Source organism: Puma concolor, chromosome D1 (genome assembly GCF_028749965.1).
Source record: "Puma concolor isolate L17-30 chromosome D1, mPumCon1.1.hap2, whole genome shotgun sequence".
NCBI lineage: Eukaryota > Metazoa > Chordata > Mammalia > Carnivora > Felidae > Puma > Puma concolor.
The window spans coordinates 110578928-110599250 of record NC_141676.1 but is presented as its reverse complement, the minus strand read 5'-3'; the positions used below and the strand labels follow the sequence as shown (position 1 = coordinate 110599250).

General features: G+C 46.7%; 1 protein-coding gene across 14 annotated transcripts in view; it reads right to left on the bottom strand.

Moving 5' to 3' along the window:
• ALKBH8 (alkB homolog 8, tRNA methyltransferase) overlaps nucleotides 1-17465 on the bottom strand; it is a 75337-nt gene extending 57872 nt beyond the window's left edge. For 2 of the 14 annotated variants that reach the window (XM_086679223.1, XM_086679231.1), the window contains exon 1: nucleotides 3835-3919. Coding sequence is in view for 1 of the 14 variants with exons in the window: in XM_086679221.1 (XP_086535347.1) it covers nucleotides 3881-3894 (14 nt within the window). In the remaining 13 variants the exon portion in view is untranslated. Of the gene's footprint in view, nucleotides 1-3771; nucleotides 3943-17417 lie in introns of those variants that run through there. The other 12 variants (XM_086679222.1, XM_086679230.1, XM_086679226.1 and 9 more) reach the window with 9 other exon arrangements.
• Between the last annotated feature and the right edge of the window lie 2858 nt (nucleotides 17466-20323).

The following is a 20323-nucleotide window of genomic DNA, read 5'->3' as shown; positions in this document are numbered from 1 at the left end:
CGTCACAAATTTCTTAAAAGGATTAAATACGCCTATTAATAATTATTTGGTGACTTCCAGAAGAGCCAGATCAGAATGGTTTAAGAAGACAAAGGAGGGGCGCCTGGGTGGCGCAGTCGGTTAAGCGTCCAACTTCAACCAGGTCACGATCTCACGGTCCGTGAGTTCGAGCCCCGCGTCGGGCTCTGGGCTGATGGCTCAGAGCCTGGAGCCTGTTTCCGATTGTGTCTCCCTCTCTCTCTGCCCCTCGCCCGTTCATGCTCTGTCTCTCTCTGTCCCAAAAATAAATAAACGTTGAAAAAAAAAAAATTTAAAAAAAAAAAAAAAAAAAGAAGACAAAGGAAAGCTGAGGGCCCTCAAAGAACTATCTCATTGCCATTCTATCCCAAGATCATGACCTTTGGAACGGCATTTTTGCAGTGTGAAATGGAAAACAAGGGATGAACGCATTAAGATTTTTTTTTTTTTCTTTACATGCCACATGAGCAAAGACTGCAAAGTGGAAGAAATGAGAAAGAAAAGATGCTGGATACATGTGCGTAAAAGTATGACACTAAGAGCCCAGTGCCAGCAGATGGAGCCTCATGACCACACTCTGTCATCCTCTTTCCCTTCCTCCCTCAAACAACATTATTACACGTGAAGAAAGACAAATCCGGGTAGCCACGGAGGCTTGTTTCTTCCCGTTACAGGGACGTGGCAATGCGCTGGCCCAGCAGGTCTGAGTCACCTCAACCAGGAGCAGGCTGCTAGCAGCTGCTGAGGTCTGGAGGTGCCCTCTTTCTAAAAAACCCACTTCCCTCACCAAGAAATTTCTACCACTGCACAAAGGTTTGGATGCTGCTTGCCATGTTGTGGGAGTGTGACGGGAGTGAGATCACGATTTACCAGACAGCCTACTAGCCATGGTGAGTCCAGTCTAATCAAAGTCTAAAGCACATTCTCTGTAGGACACAAGAGTTTGGAGATCACACAGACTCTGCTAGTAAGCTGAACCCCGACATATCCTACTGGACATCCCAAGTGGTAACAGTAGTATGTGTCCTCCTCCTTGAACAACGGGGTGCCTATAATTAACCAAAGAAGTATAGAAAAATGTTCCTGGTGGCATGTGGGTGGCTCAGTCAGTTAAGCATCGGACTTTGAATCAGGTCATGATCTCATGCTTTGTGAGTTCAAGCCCTATGTCGGGCTCTGTGCTTACAGTTCAGAGCCTGGAGCCTGCTTCAGATTCTGTGTGTGTGTGTGTGTGTGTGTGTGTGTGTGTGTGTGTGTGTGTGTGTGTGTCTGTCCATCTCTGGCTCGTGCTCTGGCTCTCTTTCAAAAATAAAAACATGAAAGAAAGAAAGAAAGAAAGAAAGAAAGAAAGAAAGAAAGAAAGAAAGAAAGAAAGAGAGAGAAAGAAAGAGAGAAAGAAAGAAAGAAAGAAAGAAAGAAAGAAAGAAAGAAAGAAAGAAAGAAAAGAAAGACAGACAGACAGACAGGGAGGGAGAGAGAAGGAAAGAAAAATGCTCCTGTGCTTGTAGGCAAATTCCTATCAAATGAGCCCTGTTTATAAACTACAGCACAGGTATATAGGCTGCACACACAAATCTCCAGAACATACAAGATTAGTGGTAAGGGTTGCCTCCAGGAAGGGGAAATGGGTAGATGGGTACCGGAATGAGAGGGAGCTTTCTTCTTTCATAACTTTTGAATTTAGCAGCTATTCAAATTGCATTCCTATTAAAAAAGAAAATTAAAGGGACACCCATGTGGCTCAGTCAGTTAAGTGTGGGACTTTGGCTCAGGTCATGATCTCACAACTCGTCGGTTCAAGCCCTGTGTCTGAGCTGACAGCTCAGAGCCTGGAGCCTGCTTCAGGCTCTGCGTTTCCCTCTCTCTCTGCCCCTCCCCTGCTTGCACTCTGTCTCTCTCTCAAAAATAAATAAACATTAGGGGCGCCTGGGTGGCGCAGTCGGTTAAGCGTCCGACTTCAGCTCAGGTCACGATCTCGCGGTCCGTGAGTTCGAGCCCCGCGTCGGGCTCTGGGCTGATGGCTCAGAGCCTGGAGCCTGTTTCCGATTCTGTGTCTCCCTCTCTCTCTGCCCCTCCCCCGTTCATGCTCTGTCTCTCTCTGTCCCAAAAATAAACATTGAAAAAAAAAATTTAAAAAAAAAATAAATAAATAAACATTAAAAAAAATTTTTTTTAATAAAAAAGAAAATTAAAAACCTTTTTTTGAAAGAGTGAATGGGTAAGGGTGAGGGGAGACAGGAGGAATAGAGGGAAAAAAAGAGAACCTTAAGTACGTTGCATGCCCAGCACAGAGTCCAACTCAGGGGTCAGTCTCACCACTGTGAGATCCTGACCTGAGCCAAAATCAAGAGTAGGAGGCTTCACTGAGCCACCCAGGTGCCCTGAAAATTAAATTTTTATAATGTTTATTTTTGAGAGAGAAACTGTGAGTGGTGGAGGGCAGAGAGAGACAGAGATCTCAAGCAGCCAGCCTGATAAGGGGCTCCAACTCACAAGATCATGACCTGAGACGAAACCAAGAGTCAGATGCTTAAATGACTGAGCCACCCAGGTGCCCCTGAAATTGTAAATGGTTGTCATTTCACTTGTCACTTGTCATTTCACTGTTTTAATTCTTTGAAGAACACCTACTCTGTATTTTCTTACTTTGAAGAACAACTACTCATTATTTTCCTCTCTTCTTCCTCTAACTTAAACAGAAAATAAAATAAATAAAACAAGAAAAGTCTGTATTTTGTCTGTATTTCGTCCCTAGGATCTAGGGACACCTGGCTGGCTCAGTCAGTTCAGCGTCCCATTCTTGATTTTGGCTCAGGTCATGATCTCGCTGTTCATGAGACCCGGCCCCACATGGCGCTCTGTGCTGACAGCGAGGAACCAGCTTGGGATTCTTTCTCTCCCTCCCTCTTTCTCTCTCTCTCTCTGTCCCTCCTCCACTCGTCCCTCTCTCTGTGTCTCAAAATAAACTTTAAAAAAAAAAAAAAGAAAAACAACAACAACAAAAAACAGGATCTGGCAACAAGTAACCACCCAATAAACGTTTACTGAGTAGGCCTATACTCACTAAATTTACCTAACCTTGCCTTCTACCCTCCCAAGCCACTCAGAATTCTGAGTCTGGCGGCCCTCTTCAATGTTTCACTAATGCGTAGTGTATCTCTATCTGTGCACTTTTCAGATTGTATCACAACTACCCGTCTGCGTGATGGGCTCGCCCAGAAAAATGCTGTCTACTTGAGGTCACAGAGAAAGTGCCCGGCAGACAGCGGGAATCGGTAAACGCCCGTAAAACGAAATCAACTAAAACCAGAGCCTGGCACCACCAACGGCCACAAGGCCTCCGGGATTGCTCAAACTGGAGCACAGGAAGAGCGAGCTGTGTGAGCCGCCCAACCCCACGAGCAACGCCCTTCTTTCAATGCACAGGTCGGACAAGCCCTAATCGCGCCAGACGAACACTCCCCAGGCCGCGACCGCCAGTCCCCAACCCCACAGCAAACCCAAGAGCGACACCGAAGTCACGTGAGCATCCGCACCGCGCGCACACACACACGTGCACCTCACACAGCGACACGACCAGACGACGCACAGACACCCCGCAGCCCACGGACCGTCCCAGGGGCCCGCTCCGGCCACCCCTCCCCTCCCTCTGTGCCGAGGCCCACGGGGTGCGGCGGTCAGAGGAGACCGGAAGAGGCCGACAGGACAACGCGGCGTTGCAGCCACCCCTCCCGCCTCTGACAAGTGCCTCACATCTCCGCCACGGCCCACGTTGGGCTCTCACCGCGCCGGCGCCCTCTCCTTCGCCAGCCTCACCGGTTTGTCCCCGAAAGCGGCGGCGGCTACAGGCGCATCCCCTCACCTGGGCGCAGCCATGTTGGAGGAAACTGCACTACATTTCCCGTGAGTCTGCGGGGCGGCGAGGAGCGCTCCCACAATCCCCTTCGCCGCCCCGAGGGCCTCGGCCACTCCCCCGGCCTAGATCCGCCGCCCGTAAATGGCTGTGTGGTAGCATCAAGGTGTGGTTGTCTTATTCTCGGGAATAGTGAGGGTTGGGAGTGCTCCTTACTTTGCATAGCTCCCCAGGTGGGCACTGCCAAGCCGGTTGTGTCCCTCGGTCCCTCAATGATGCTCCCCCTGTCCCCCCTACTCCTTGGGCCTTGAGCACCTTTCCTCCCGAATCTTCTAAGAGGGACGGGCGAGGACCCTGGGGTCTGGAAGGTGACATCGCGTGGGCCACAGAGAGGACAGGGAATATGCACGAACGTGCCCGGGGATGGTGAGTACCACACAGCGACAGGAAGACGTGTGGAAGAACGCCGAGGCGGGTGCAGGGCAGGGAAGAGGGGCCGCCCCGAGTCAGGGAAGACGCTCTGTGATCACAGAAACCATCCTGTCCTGCGGGTCTGGGACCAGAGCTTCCGCTGGGAGGCGGGACGAGGAACTAAAGAAGACTATTTAACAGGCTGTTGCACTGGTTTAAAAAAAAAAAAAAAAAAAAAGCACGGTAGCAAACGGTTAACCAGGACCCAGGCTTAGCGCACGGAAAAGAAAAAGGTGTTAACAGGAGAGGATGAGGGTTAGCCATTGTTGCGACTCCAGTGTTATCCGTGTGACACGACTGCACTGATCACCATTCAGCCCGCATTGTATTAGGAAGCGCGTGAGCGCAGGGAAGGAAGTGGAGCCAGGAGCCCGGAGGAGATCACTTTCCGCAGCGCTGATGTGCTGCCCCCATCCGCACCCCAGCACAGTGGAGGGGCAGCGAAAGCTGAGGTTGGACCGGCCCGGGAAACATGGCCCCAACGAGAGTGTTGCTGAGCGGAGGAAGGGTTTTCACGGAGAGGAGGTTAGAAGCAGGAAAGAACAGAAGTCGGGAGGCAGAAAGGCAGCCACTGCAACAGTCCAGGAAAGAGTGTGAGGGGAAGTCCCAATTGCAAAAGTGAAGAGGCCAGGTGCAAGCTGGAGAGGTCAAGTCACCCTCACCACGGCCACTACCAAAGAAGGCATAAGGGACAACCTCTTCATTCTCCCCCATTGCGTTCTTACTTCTGCACAACTGGATGCTTTCAAAAACACACTCCAACAGGGCTTTGTGATGATGGCAGTGTTGTAGGCGCCCGATATGTTAGCCACTAGCCATATGTGGCTTTTGAGCATTTCAAATGTGGCTACTAAGTACAACTGAAGAACTGAATTTTTAGTTTTAAAAATTTTTATCGAGGGGCACCTGGGTGACTCAGTCAGTTAAGCGTCCAATTCTCGGTTTCAGCCAAGGTCATGATCTCACAGTTCATGGGTTCCAGCCCCCCCACCCCCACCCCCCATTTCAGGCTCTGTGCTGACAGGGCAGAGGCTGCTTAGGATTTTCTCTCTCCCTCTTTCTCTGCCCCTCCCCTGCTCAAGTGCTCAATAAATAAATAAATAAATAAATAAATAAATAAATAAATAAAAATTTTTATTGAGTTTTGATTCAATTTTAACAGCTGTGGGGTGCCTGGGTGGCTCATTCGATTGAGCGTCCAGCTTCGGCTCAGGTCATGGTTTCAGGACTCATGAGTTCGAGCCCCACATAGGGCACTGTGCTGGCAGCTCAGAGCCTAGAGCCTGGAGCCTGCTTCAGATTCTGTGTCCCCCTCTCTCTCTGCCCCTCCCCCCATTCATGCTCTGTCTCTCAAAAATAAACATTTAAAAAATTTAAACAGCTGCATGTGGCTAGTGGCTCCCAAATTGAACAACATAAAATATCTCCTGTTAGCCAAGTTCAATTGTTTCATGTGCTTATCCACCCAGCTGGAATGTGCTGAAGCTTTTTTTTTTTTTTAACTTTTTTTTTTCAACGTTTATTTATTTTTGGGACAGAGAGAGACAGAGCATGAACGGGGGAGGGGCAGAGAGAGAGGGAGACACAGAATCGGAAACAGGCTCCAGGCTCTGAGCCACCAGCCCAGAGCCTGACGCGGGGCTCGAACTCATGGACCATGAGATCATGACCTGGCTGAAGTCGGACGCTTAACCGACTGCGCCACCCAGGCGCCACTGTGCTGAAGCTTTTAAAACTTTTGAGCTTCTTAGCCTCCATGAAACTTCTCTTTCTTAGGTCTCTACACATTCCGATCACTTGTTTTCAGGGTTTTTTGCTAGCTTGCCTTCATCTTTCCACAATTAAATGCAAGCAATCCTTCAGGTTGTGTATTTGACGCTTTTCTCTTATTCTATAGTCTTTCCCTACTTCCCCAGAGTTTGAAAGATTTGTGAATCATTCCTTCATCTTTTATCTTCACCCCTGACTTCCTTGTAGGAGGGAGTTTGGTTTAGTGAAAACAACACAGGCATTGGGGAATGACGTGAAGTAGAAACTACAAGATGGCATTCACCTTTTGGGATTGATGTAATCATTACTATAAAGTAGCCATTAAATGGTTGTTTGTTCCTTTTCTACCCTTCAGACCTTAAGTTACAGACACAAATTTCTAACTACCTGCTGTCCATCCGTGACAATATATCCTTAGAAAGAGGTGGATACGTATAAAATTATGCATGCAGTAGCTCTTGGGTGGCTCAGTCAGTCAGGTGTCCAACTCGATTTCGGTCATGATCAGGTCATGGGATGGTCAGGTCATGATCTCATGGCTCATGGGATGGAGCCCCACATTAAGCTCTGTGCCAACAGCAGGGAGCCTGCTTGGGATTCTCGCTCTCCCTCTCTCTTCTGCTCCTCCCCTGCTCACGCTCACTCTCTCTCTCTCTCTCAAATAAGTAAACATTTTTTTAAATTTTTCATGCAATCCTTTTTATACTGGCCCTTATCTCTTGCTTGGAATACTGCATGGATCGTGTCTCCCAGAGAAGAGGACTCCCTGGAGCGATTTTCAGCTGCACTAAGACCCTGTTGTATTGCATTATGTAACTCCAGGGTCTTCCATAGTCTTGTAATAATAGAAATCCAATCCATGTTGAGCTGAAAAGAACATTCATTTCTCTAAGGCCTTAAATGCTGACCTAATGACTCTTTCCTTAGTAAACCTCATCTCAGCATCATGATTATTATTGTCCTCTGAGTGACTGATGCACAGGTGGCAACATTTTTCTATAAAAGAACCAGAAAGTAAATATTTTCAGCTTTGTGGCCACCCATGGTCTCCGGTCACATATTCTTTTTTTGTCCTTTTTGTTTGTTTGCTTTTAAACAACCCTTTAAAAAATCTAAAAACCTTCCTTAACTCCCCTGGCTTATGCCAGCAGGATTTGGCTCATGAGTTATAGTTTTCTGACTCCTGGACCCTGTAATCCTGACCCCGGTCTCAAGGTGAAGCTAACATTGGCACCACCACTGAAGACATTTATAATGAATTAGTGTATAAATGAATTTTATCAGGCTAGTCACTACTACATTTTAAGCATGGAAAAGCAGAAGTCTGTCCCACAGTAGAGCTCTGGGAATTAAGGCTAGGAGCAACATATCACTCAGAATTGCTTTTAGTTGCCAGTGACAGAAACCTAGGCAGACTGCTTAAAAAGTATTTTTTCCCTCAACTGACAAGCCATCCAGACCAAAACAATCACTGGTTTTGGTCCTCCTGTTCCAAAATGTCATCAAGAACCCAGGTGCTTTCTACACTCCCACTCCACCATCCTTTGTATGTTCACTTTTTATCCTCATTCTTGATGTCTCCTGGTTACAAGGTGGCTGCTGCTGCTCCAGGTATCTTGTCATCATACTAGTGTCTCTAGCTGGAAAAGAGGAGCAGAGTCTATGTCTTTTTTATTCAGGAAATGGAGTCCATTCAGTCCCAATGGACTCCCTCTTATTTCTTTGAGCAGACATGAGTTGCATACTGCGGTAGGAAGAGTAATGGACCCCCAAAGATAACCACACTCTAAACATTGGAACCTGTGAATATGCAGGTATAATAAAGTTTGCAAACTTTAAAATAGAGTATCCAGGGGCCCAATATAACCACCCAAGTCGTTAAACAACAGAACATCTACTCCAGCCAGAGCAAGACAGTTCAAGTGGAAGAAATCAAAAAGATTTCAAGTGTGAAGGATTTGATATATTGTTGCTGTCTCCAAGAAGTAAGAGTCTGTGTGCAGCGTCTGGAGAGAGGCTTCTATAAGCTAGAACCAGCCCCCAGCTGGTAGCCAGCAAGGAAATGGGGACATTTCCACATTTCCAGCCACAAGGAACTGGATTCTGCCCACAATCTGTATAGGCTTGGAAGCAAATCCTTCCTAGAGCATTGTAGTCAGGGCCCAGCTAGCTGACCCCTTGATTCTGTGCTTATGAAACTCAGAGCAGAGAAACCAAGTGAGCCAGCGCAAACTTAGGGCCTACAAAACTGTGAAGTAATAGATGTGTGCCTATGTGTTACAGCAGCAATAGAAAAACATGTGTTTACCCTCTGACCGATCACTAGCGTGGGATTTCCATGGCTGCTTTAGGCTAATCATCATTAATTCCATGGGGCTGGGATGAGGCCCATCCTCCCCGAGATCAAGAGACCTTGATGGCATAAACTCTAAAATTAGGTTTCTGTTAGCAAGAAATAAACAGGAAGACAACTGTTGGGTAGACAAGTGACAGTATATTCCATAAAAGGACAGAACAGTTGACCTGGCTGGATTTATCTTAAAACCTAAGGGACAGCGTTGCTAGAAGGGTGAGTGCTGTGATAAACTAACACAGCGTTCAAAGGTAGGATTCTTTTTTTTTTATAATTTTTCACACTTATTTATTTTTGAGAGACAGAGAGACAGAGCACAAGTGGGGAGGAGACAGAATCCGAAGCAGGCTCCAGGCTCTGAGCTGTCAGCACAGAACCTGATGTGGGGCCCAAACTCACAAGCCGTGAGATCATGACCTGAGCCGAAGTTGGACGCTCAACACACTGAGCCACCCAGGCGCCCCCAAAGGTAGGTTTCTAATAGCATTACATCTCTACTTCAAGACTCCTCAATCAGAAAATATTTGAATATGTTCCCAACAGACCCTGAGACTTCTTACATTTTTACTATGGTTCCAAATTGTGATGCCATTTCACGACACTTTCAAACTCAATTCCTATGCTTAGGAGTTTTCTCATTTCCCTTGCTCCCACCCCAGACCATTTGTTCCTGGCTACCTTCTGGCTTTTTCCCCACTTGTCCCCACTGGCAAGTTTTATTATTTTTTTTTCCTCCTTATGGTTTTAAAAATACACTTTCATTTCTCAGCCTTTCCACTTACTCTTCTGCGACTTATTTTATCCCTCCTAGGTAAATGACAAGTTTGTATCAAATTTCCTTTCCAAACTTTTGTCTCTGCTGCTTCCCGGATCGCTGGCTTCTTGAAACTCCAGCAAGAATGCATAATGGGAAAGCATTTGATGTTCACAGTGACATTTCAAGACTGAATGCATTATTCATGCTCTGGTGATAAAAATTCAATGAAAAGTTTGCGGGTTGTCATATGGTGAAATTCCCATGCAGTAATTAGAGGCAAAAAAAAAAAAAAAAAAAGGAAAAGAAAAAAGGAAAGGGGCCAGCCTGCAATTTGTTATACAGAACATAAAACACTGCTTGGAGGATTGTTTCTGGGATTTTTTTGGTCAGTTACAAAACATAACATTTTAGCTGTAAAACAATGTTTTAATTGCCCCCCCCCACCCCCGCCAACAAACACACAAAATGATTTGTTCTTGAGGCTGAAGACCTGCTTACTTACCAGAATATTTTTCTTTTCCTGCAACATACTTTTCATAAATAGAATAAAGAGCAGACCACTCTGGGTACAGGAAAACCTTTGGGGTGGCCAGAGTACTGGGATTTATGGCTTTAAAAAGGTTAGGATCGAGGGACACCTGGGTGGCTCAGTGGGTTAAGCATCTGACTCTTGATCTCAGCTCAGGTCATGATCCCAAGTTTGCGGTTCATGGGTTTGAGCCTGGCATCAGGCTCTGTGCTGACAGCATGGAGCCTGCTTGGGATCCTCTCTCTCCCTCTCTCTCTCTCTCTCTCTGCCCCTCCCCTGCTCACTTGCTCTTTGTCTCTCAAAATAAATAAGTAAACATTGAAAAACATAATTAAATAAAACGTGTCCCTTTACAAGACAAAAATTCTCTTAAAAATTTAAAAAACAATCCTTTAAAAATGTCTACCTCGATGGCTTCCTGTTATCATTAATCTCTCAAAAACACACTGAAACAAAAAGACACTTGCCCAGAGACGGTAAGCTTCCTCATTAACTGTGCTAGATATAAATCCACATTTCATATTCTCATGACGATTGCTTCTTGTTACATGTGGTTAAATGGTCTCGGGTTTCACTTTGTGGCTAATGACGACCTCAGGCTAGCAGCAGCAATTCTGCCATTTTTCATTGGTGGGGCTGGACTTCTCTTTATTCCCCCTCACTGGAGGGAATTTAGAATTTTCTAGCCCACTTGTCCATTTTGCAAAAATAGTTTTTGGATTACGTAAGCACTTACCAGGCGCCCAAATCACACCGTGCTTAAGGCAAAGCAGGGAAGGCAGCCACGGCAGCCCCTGTGCCTGAGAACTCCCACACCGCTCCTCTTTTAGAGCATCTCTCCAAGTCCCGGACACGTGACAATCTGACGCGCAGGCCTGACGAAGCCTCCAGTAGATGAACCGTGAGTGGAGATTCACTTGCTTTATGTAACACGATTAGCAGAATTTCCAGCGTCTTCCAGATACTCTCAGCCGTGCAAACTGCACATTAGAGACCACAGCACGAGGGCATGTTTCTCCAGGCGTGGCCCTCAGACTGGCCGCCACCAGCATCACTGGAGTCCTTGTTAAAAATGAAGAGTTACAGACCCCGCGAGACAACAGGAGTCAACTGAAAGCAAAGCTAAGTTTAAATAGCTTCTCTGAGCCCCGGAGGACTATAGGGTGCATCTCAAAATCTCAGGGGGCTAGGGCCCAACAATCCGCACGTTTCACAAGCCATCCTGCTGCTTTTGCAAACGCTCGACCATTGAAGAAAAATTCTACCAAGAAAAATTCCCAGAGTAACAGAGTGCCAGGGTTCTAATACATTTGGGATTTATTTTAGGTGAAATGTTTTCAATGTATAAGGTACAATGAGGGACCAAGAAACCAGATGATACAGCATTCAGATCATCAAATTAGAGAACCCATCAAATGTCTGTCTCAGAACAATTTTAATTATTGCCATCTCCACAGCCCATTTTATAGATGTAGGAACTGAGCCTTAAAGACAAAGTGTAAGCTGGTTAAATAGGGGACATTTTTAAGAGACTGATTTACATTCACGTCTGTGTTCTCACATGAATAAAAGAGCTCAGTTTTTTATATGTTAAAACATATCTATCTACTATTTTTTGGCAAGTACTAACACTTAACGTACGTTATCATTTAATCCTAACAACAAAAACAACCCTAGGCATAAGTTTTATGTTCTCAATTTTACCAATGTGGAAACTAAGGCTCAGAGAGGCGAAGCAGTTTTCCCAAGATCACACAGTTAGTGACAGAGACACGAGTCAGCACAGTGTCCCTCCTTTTCCATTTGTATGCATTAAGTTCAAGGACACTACTGTGGGAAAATGCCCATTGATATTCTGACAACTACCCAAGTGTTATTGAGACAAATATAGACAGGACAAACATGAAAAAATGTCTTGTCTAAATGGTTGCATCTTTTAAGCAGCCCATGCAAGAATAATTTACAGAGTATAACTTTTATCCTTCCATAAAGAGGGTGAGTCCAGAATCTTGATTGCAAGTTTAGATGCTCTATTACCAATTTTTTTTTAATGTTTATTTTTGAGAGAGGGAGAGAGACAGCGTGAGTAGGGGAAGGGCCAAGAGACAAGGACAGAAAATCCAAAGCAGGCTCTGTGCTGACAGCAGACAGCCCGACACGGGGCTCAAACCCACACACTGTGAGATCATGACCTGAGCTTAAGTCAGATGCATGACCAACTGAGCCACCTAGGTGTCCCTCTATTCTCAATTTTTTTTAAAAGACAAGCAGTATTAACTGTCTTGTTTATTCAGCTCCTCCAGCTTCCAGTGTCAGAAACAAAACATTGGCTACTATCAGTTTCTCTCCCGTTGAAAATCCTGGCCTCAGAGACCATGTGGTTAATAGGAAGTTAACTAAACCTAGAATTTACTTTTCAACATCTCTAGGAAGCCTGTTGACAGTCTCAGGATGAGGAATTAATAATTAATTAGCACTGATTACGGAGTTCTTCGTGAAATTTAACACACCGTGATGGAAACAGATAGCTTTGAAAAATCATTTGAAACCAGAAACTTAGTGAAGTTGAATTATTAACGTGGTGATACAGGTGACATGATCTCAAATTTTTAAAAAATGGTTTCTGTGCCTGCCAAAATCACTGTTGGAGGTTTAGGGGTCTCCGACAGATTTCTTGGGTCATCCCTCCTACTACAAATTCATCCATAGTTTTAAATGCTCTCTCGGTCCAACCACTGTAAATGTTATTGTGGCAGTGGCCTCGTGTTCACTGGCTCTAATCTAACCCGAGGAGACTGCATGGGGTGAAGCGGTCAGACAAGCCTCTGCTGGGAATTCAGCAATTCCAAACAAAAGGAGTTAGGAATGAATTGTTTAATGAATGGGCATCCAGGACCTAAAGAAACACAGGAAGCATGGAGCCATATGTAGTAGGTACCTCCAACCAGGAGATGGCAGCAGCAGAAGCGGGAACTTGTAGGGGGGAAAAAATAAATGGAATCCTGAGCAAATCTCCACACTCTGAAATCAGGACCCTGCCTCAAGACCTCCGGAATCACTGGAGGCTCCTGGCAGGTACGGAAGCCTTTAGGAGGTGCCTTGTCACTGAAATGATCACAGGTTTCTCCATTCAGAGTCCCAGCAGAAAGGGTTGGGCATATTGAACAGATGCCACGAAGCCAGGGTAGCAAAGGGTCTCTCAGAAGTCAGCCCGGTTCCTACCAACAAAAATCAAGCAGAAGTAACAGAGATACCAAAGCATTTCAGTAAGAAGCAGAAATGATGAATAGGGATTTGAGTCCTAGAACAAAGCAGAAAAGCAAATCCTTTTTTTTATTTTTTTAGTGTTTATTTATTTTTTGAAAGAGAGACAGAAAAAGTGCAAGTGGGCAAGAGGCAGAGAGAGAGGTGAGAGAGAATCCCAAGCAGGCTCCATACTGTCAGCACAGAGCCCAACGTGGGGCTCAATCTCACAAACCATGAGGTCAGGACCTGAGTCCTGATCAGAGTCAAGAGTCAGATGCTTCACCGACTGAGCCACCCAGGTGTCCCAGAAAAGCAAATCTGACCGGGAACAGAAAATGTTGACAACACTGGCCAGAGCCAAAGATCTAGGCTGGGCATCTGGGTCCGTGAGTTCTTGAAGTAGTGGTGGGGAGCACCCCCAAGGGGGGAGTCTGGTCTGAGTTAGGTGGTATTTTGGCAACACACAGCCATCCTGTGTTTGGGGGTCCTTCAGTTTCTTGAGCCCTACTGAAGTGGTCTGTGAGAGCAGCTAAAATCAAATGGTGCAGATCACAAATGTCCCCTTACTTTTCCTTAACCGTTAAAGTAAATACAGGAATAAGGAACAAAGCCAAGGTGTCATTTAGATAGACAAAGGCCAATTAATGTTTTTTCCCAGGATCTTGAAGAGATTGTTGTTGAGGCTGGGTCAGACCTCATCACCACACGGAGAGACAGTATTACCATGAGGAATTATGTCTAGCGCAATGCCTTGCATCCTTGGCTGTGCTATCTTATAAAGCACGGCTCAGTCACAACATGATCTAGAATGGGCATTAGTTCTAATCAAGTCGATGGCAGAAGGTGATGGCTGGAGCTTTAAGTTCCTAGGGATGTGGACGGTAAGAAATAGGGTCAAACGCCTAACTGAAGAAGAGCCAAGAAGCTTTGTTTGACGTTCTAAACAAAAACACTCAGATTTCAGCCACCATTGTCATTTCCTGAGGGAAAATGTGCTTCAGGAATACTCCCTCCCTTAGCCACACTTTTTGATTAAAGCAGGGTTTTACCAGGTTGTCTGTCTGGTCCAGAGCCCAGGATTAAGCACCAAATCAGTCACCTATCCTTCTTTTAAGGAATAGGACCTTGTGCTGAGCCTCAGATACAGAGTTTGGCCTCAGCAGAGCTCCTGCTAGGTCCAACTCCCTGCTCCTTCACTTCAGATTCCAAGGTCCTATCTCCTGGTCAGTCAGGTTAGGAACAAGTGCTTGGCAGAGATGGTCCCCAGGTCAAGGATGGTAAGCAAGCAAAACCAGAGTCAGAAGACCCTGGGTTTGTTTCTTGCACAAATGGGGCCAGAGAGCCTCCAAGGAAGTCTGATATATAGAAATTCCTTAGGAATTTGACTTTCAGACTTTGATAACCATGATCTAGCCCCTGGGGCCATTAAAAAATAGTGAGAACCCCCTCCTTGCTCCCATATACACTGTGGGGGAGACTGAGGACGTCACCCATTAGCTATGGAATGCCTGTCTCCACACTAAGAGATCACAGACCATGGAAGAGGTAGATTTCATGGACGGCCCAATGCTCAGGTGTGTCAGGTTAGAATCAGGGTGTGCCACGCCAAATAAGAAGTGCTGGGACCACTCTCGCCACTGTTATTCAACATAGTATTGGAAGTCTTAGCCTCTGCAATCAGACAACACAAAGAAATAAAAGACATCCAAATCGGCCAGGAGGAGGACAAACTTTCACTCTTCGCAGATGACATGATACTCTATATGGAAAACCCAAAAGATTCCACCAAAAAACTGCTAGAACTGATTCATGAATTCAGCAAAGTTGCAGGGTATAAAATCAATGCACAGAAATCAGTTGCATTCCTATTCACCAACAATGAAGCGACAGAAAGAGAAATCAAGGAATCGATCCCACTTACAGTTGCAGAAAAACCATAACATACCTAGGAATAAATCTAACCAGAGAGGTGAAAAATCTATACACTGAAAACTATAGAAAGCTTATGAAAGAAATTGAAGAAGACACCAAAAAAATGGAAAACGATTCCATGCTCCTGGATAGGAAGAACAAATATTGTTAAAATGGCAATACTACCCAAAGCAATCTACATATTTAATGCAATCCCTGCCAAAACAACACGAGCATTCTTCACAGAGCTAGAACAAACAATCCTAAAATGTGTATGGAACCAGAAAAGACTCCGAATAGCCAAAGCAATCTTGAAAAAGAAAACCAAAGCAGGAAGCATCACAATCCCGGACTTCAAGCTGTATTGCAAAGCTGTAATCATCAAGACAGTATGGTACTGGCACAAAAACAGACACAAAGATCAATGGAACAGAATAGAGAACCCAGAAATGGACCCAAAGACATATGGCCAACTACTCTTTGACAAAGCAGGAAAAAATATCCAATGGAATACAGTCTCTTCAGCAAGTGGTGCTGGGAACACTGGACAGCGACATGCAGAAGAATGAACCTGGACCACTTTCTTACAACATACACAAAAATAAACTCAAAATGGATGAAAGACCTCAATGTAAGACAGGAAGCCATCAAAAAACCTCTTTGATCTTGGCCGCAGCAACTTCTTACTCAACACATCTCCAGAGGCAAGGGAAACGAAAGCAAAAATGAACTACCGGGACCTCATCAAAATAAAAAGCTTCTGCACAGCGAAGGAAACAATCAACAAAACTAAAAGGCAACTGAAAGAACGAGAGAAGACATTTGCAAACAACATATCAGACAAAGGGTTAGTCTTCAAAATCTATAAAGAACTTATCAAACTCAACACCCAAAAAACAAATAATCTGGTGAAGAAATGGGCAAAAGACATGAATAGACACTTCTCCAAAGAAGACATCCAGATGGCCAACCGACACGTGAAAAAATGCCCCACATCACTCATCATCGGAGAAATACAAATCAAAACCACAACGAGATACCACCTTACACCTGTCAGAATGGCTAACATGAAGAACTCAGGCAACAACAGTTGGCAAGGATGTGGAGAGAGAGGATCTCTTTTGCACTGCTGGTGGGAATGCAAGCTGGTGCAGCCACTTTGGAAAACAGTATGGAGGTTCCTCAAAAAACTAAAAGTAGAACTACCCTACAACCCAGCAATTGTACTACTAGGTATTTATCCAAGGGATACGGGTATGCTGTTTTGAAAAGGCTCATGCACCCCCAGGTTTATAGCAGCAATATCAACAATATCCAAAGTATGGAAAGAGTCCAAATGTCCATCGATGGATTAATGGATAAAGAAGATGTGATATATATATATACAATGGAGTATTACTTGGCAATCAAAAAGAATGAAATCTTGCCATTTGCAACTACGTGGATGGAACTAGAGGGTATTATGCTAAGTGAAATTAGAGAGACAAATATCACATGACTTCACTCATATGAGGACTTTAAGAGACAAAACAGATGAGCATAAGGGAAGGGAATCAAAACTAATATAAAAACAGGGAGGGGGACAAAACATAAGAGACTCTTAACTATGGAAAACAGAGGGCTACTGGAGGGGGTCAGGGGGATGGGCTAAATGGGTAAGAGACATTAAGGAATCTACGCCTGAAATCATTATTGCACTACATGTTAACTTGTATGTAAATTAAAAAAATAACAACAACAACAACAAAAAAGTGCTGGGAGAAGTACAAGAAGTAAGTGCCTGTAGGTGAGGTTTTGTATGGACCTGGGCACTGAGGCTCCAGCTCATAGTGTCACTAAAGAAGTAGTCAAGGTTGACAAAGGTCCAGTGTGATTAGAAGGGCAATTTCCATCCCAAGCACTGGCCAGGAAGCCAGAGTCCCAAGTGATATACAAATGCCACCAGTGGATAATACAAAGCAGCCCAGACAGGGGAGAGCCGTCAGCCCTTTGCTACGCAAATGAGCCACCGCCAGCTTGGGGCGCACTGGACACACGGCTGGGAAATCCCCAGACTCCTACGGTTGACCTAGGTCCACTGCAAACACTGGGGGCTTGAGCTCTTCTGTGCCGCGATGCACTTCAGTTTCACCTGGAGAAAGACTTCTAACCCTGGATTTAAAAGCTGGTTTTGGGGCGCCTGGGTGGCGCAGTCGGTTAAGCGTCCGACTTTAGCCAGGTCATGATCTCGCGGTCCGTGAGTTCGAGCCCCGCGTCAGGCTCTGGGCTGATGGCTCGGAGCCTGGAGCCTGTTTCCGATTCTGTGTCTCCCTCTCTCTCTGCCCCTCCCCCGTTCATGCTCTGTCTCTCTCTGTCCCAAAAATAAATAAACGTTGAAAAAAATAAATAAATAAAAGCTGGTTTACTGCTTCTCTGGCACACCGGCTTCGTTTTCCTCCCCCAAGATTTGTCGGGGCCTTTTCCACAAATGCCGTCCTGGGGGCTGTTATTCACCCAGCAGGCTGCTTACCTTGAGGTTCTTGACCTTCGGCCGGATTTTCATGTGATCAGACGAGACCGCGACTGGATTCTAGGACCTAGAAAAATCGGAAAAGGTTAGGTCAGCGGCAAACAGCTAGTCAGACTTCTCTAACTCCTCCACACGTGTTGAACTGTCAGAGCGGTGGGTCGCACCCTGATGAGACGGCCCAGATGCTGGGTCTTGAAGAGGTGATCCTTCTCGGTGAGGAAGGAGACGTAAGGCCTCAGAGCAGCATTCTCCCGCAGTGACCGCTGCTCTGGACCCCACAGAGCCAGTGTTCCCAGGGTGCAGTCGGGGCCAGGAAGGTCCAGGTGAGGCTGCTAGGACACTCCTGCTCTTCTTTGCAAATCAGGTCGCCGAAAACAACTCTCCGGGCCCACGGTGACACAAAGGCCTAAAAGATACACGTGCACGCAGGTGAGGACAGACCAGACTCAGTTAGTCTAATAGCAGCTAAGACCAGGAGAAGCCCGAAGGCAGAGACGGGACCTCTTCAGCCACTGTTGGCACGGGCTGCTTAAAGCCGAAGGGAAGAGGCAGAACCAGAACCGGCCCGGCAGGGTGGCCGGGAGACAGTGCACCCAGGAAGCCAGGCAGACCCATCGGTGACATGCAGGCAACGGGGTGGCAGAGTTGTCCCCAAACGGCGAGAAGGAGACAAAGATTCAACAGCAGGCAATTATGGGAAACCCAGCGAACATGTTCAGGGAAATGGACCAGCAGGTAAAAGCCCTCAGTCACCGGCCTTGAAGGACAAAGTCGACTCCGCAAGTTTCAGTTTCAGGAAAAGCCAGTTCCATGACGCGGGCTCAGAAGCAGCGGGCAGGAAACGCGTCTGGAGACGGGACGAGACGCGACGGAAACGGAGCGGCCGGGAGGAGCCCTGGTGGGGCCTTTCACTCCCTCCAGGGGGAAGCGTGGGGGGCAGGTTTGAGCCTACAGGTGAGAGGTCAAGGACGGAGGGCACGTTCAGGAGGCTCCCGCTGTGGGAACGTCTGAGCGCCCGCAGGAAACAGAGGTGGATAGGTCTGGCTGACACCACCCCTTCCCTCGGGGGGTCAGTTTTCCCCAGGGAAGCGACCAACTGTTGGAAGGCTTCCACTGTTCTGTCTTCCATTATAGCCCCCGGGGTCGAGCGCGGCACATGGAGAGTGCTGACACGTGTTTGTAGATGTACTCTGCTCGCTGGTGGAGAGGCAGCGAGGTACATCAGAGAACGCGGTACGGGGGTCACGAGCGAGGGGCATTTCATTCCAGCAGGTCTGGGGGTCTTTCCGCACCTCACCTACATCTCTGTAAAATGGGGCCGTGAGACCAAACTCCTGGTTTTTACGTTGCGTTTCTCGGAGCCTCAGGGTGTCCTAGTGATACCACAGGCGGTCACCAGGCACGGAGGGGAGGGACACTGGCCTGCGCCCGCTTCATCGACAGCACATCCGCCTTTGTCAGTTTTACGTTTGGGGGTTCACCGTAGAAGGCCGTTCATATGGCTTCGGTGGCTAAAAGTTTTAAAAATTACCTGACTCAAATATTTCCAAAGTCTCTTTCGCTGTAGCATGACATGATTTTGCAATGTCACCGACACGTACCTGGGACGAGGGCCTTACCAGCAGGTGGTGGTCCGGCCCAGCCTAAGGACTGGGCCTCCCTCTCCCTCCCTGGCCGCCGCTGCCCCTCCCATCTGCACACGAGGAATAAAGACAGGCCCTGTGTGCAGGGAGTCCTCCCCTGCTTCACACTCTGCAGCTCATTCATTTCAGACGTGTACCCACCTCCCTTTCCTGCAGCTTCTCATGAGCCTAATCGTGTCCAGACAGCAGGGAAAGGCACCAGGGACAGCCGTCCCTCCACTCCCTTGGATACATCCCCGCCCCTTCAGGCTTCTCCCCTCCACAGGGCTCTTACCCGTGCCTCCTTTGCCTGGTCTACGCTTGCCTTTCTTCTCGCACTCTGCCTGCTTAGACCCGAGGGTTCTGGAGAGCGCTAAGAATTTCTGCAGGTGAAGTCTCTAGACTAATAGCCTGAGCAGTGGAAAAGGAGGAGCGGTGGGGCAAGGAGGAAGGGGGAAGACAAAGGAGAGAAGGCGACTGAGGACAGCGGCTGGGGGAGGTGTGCATGGTCTCAGCAAATGGCGACAAACCCACGTCCTCCCGGCTTCCAAAATACGCCCCAGGCTGCCACTATGCATGGGGCTGCTTCTAACAATCAGTAAAAAAAAAAAAAAAAAACCCACAACAGAATAAAACTCGCATTCATCATCCCTTCTACCAAACTGCAGTCAACTACATGACTTTGAGAGACAGTATCCCCTGTTCATTCCAACATGCAGGCAGACTGCCTGGAATCTTGCCAGCTTTGTGACCTTGACCTCACCTTGCCTCCAGTTCCTCATTTGAAGGTGAGCATCACAGAAGAACTCACCTTTATGGTTGTTACAACGATGAAATGGCCCGATGCCAGCAAAAAGTTCTGAATGAGGCCTGGCACAAAGTAAGGCCCTATGAACAAGGGACATTCTTCTAGAGAAATATTTTGTTTTAAGACTCTTCCCCCAGACCCATCCTCTACATCGTGCTCCTCTGTAAACGAACTGGCCCAGTCTCTCGTGGCCTTACCAGGCCTACCACAGCCTAATCAGTGTTCCTGGTAAATGATGGCAAACATTGCTTCCCTCTCTGGAGTGCCCATTAAATGCCCTCGCTGTCGTGCTAGTTAATATAGTTCCACTTAGGCAGAAAGAAAAGGGGGGGGGGGATAACCACCTCCTATTCTATTCACAACAGGCTTGTTTCGAAGGATTTAAATTAGTGAACAGATTTTAAAAGTGTCACCAAAGCTTAAAACATACACATTTTGTTATTTTATTGCAAGAATATAATAAAATAGGAACCAAA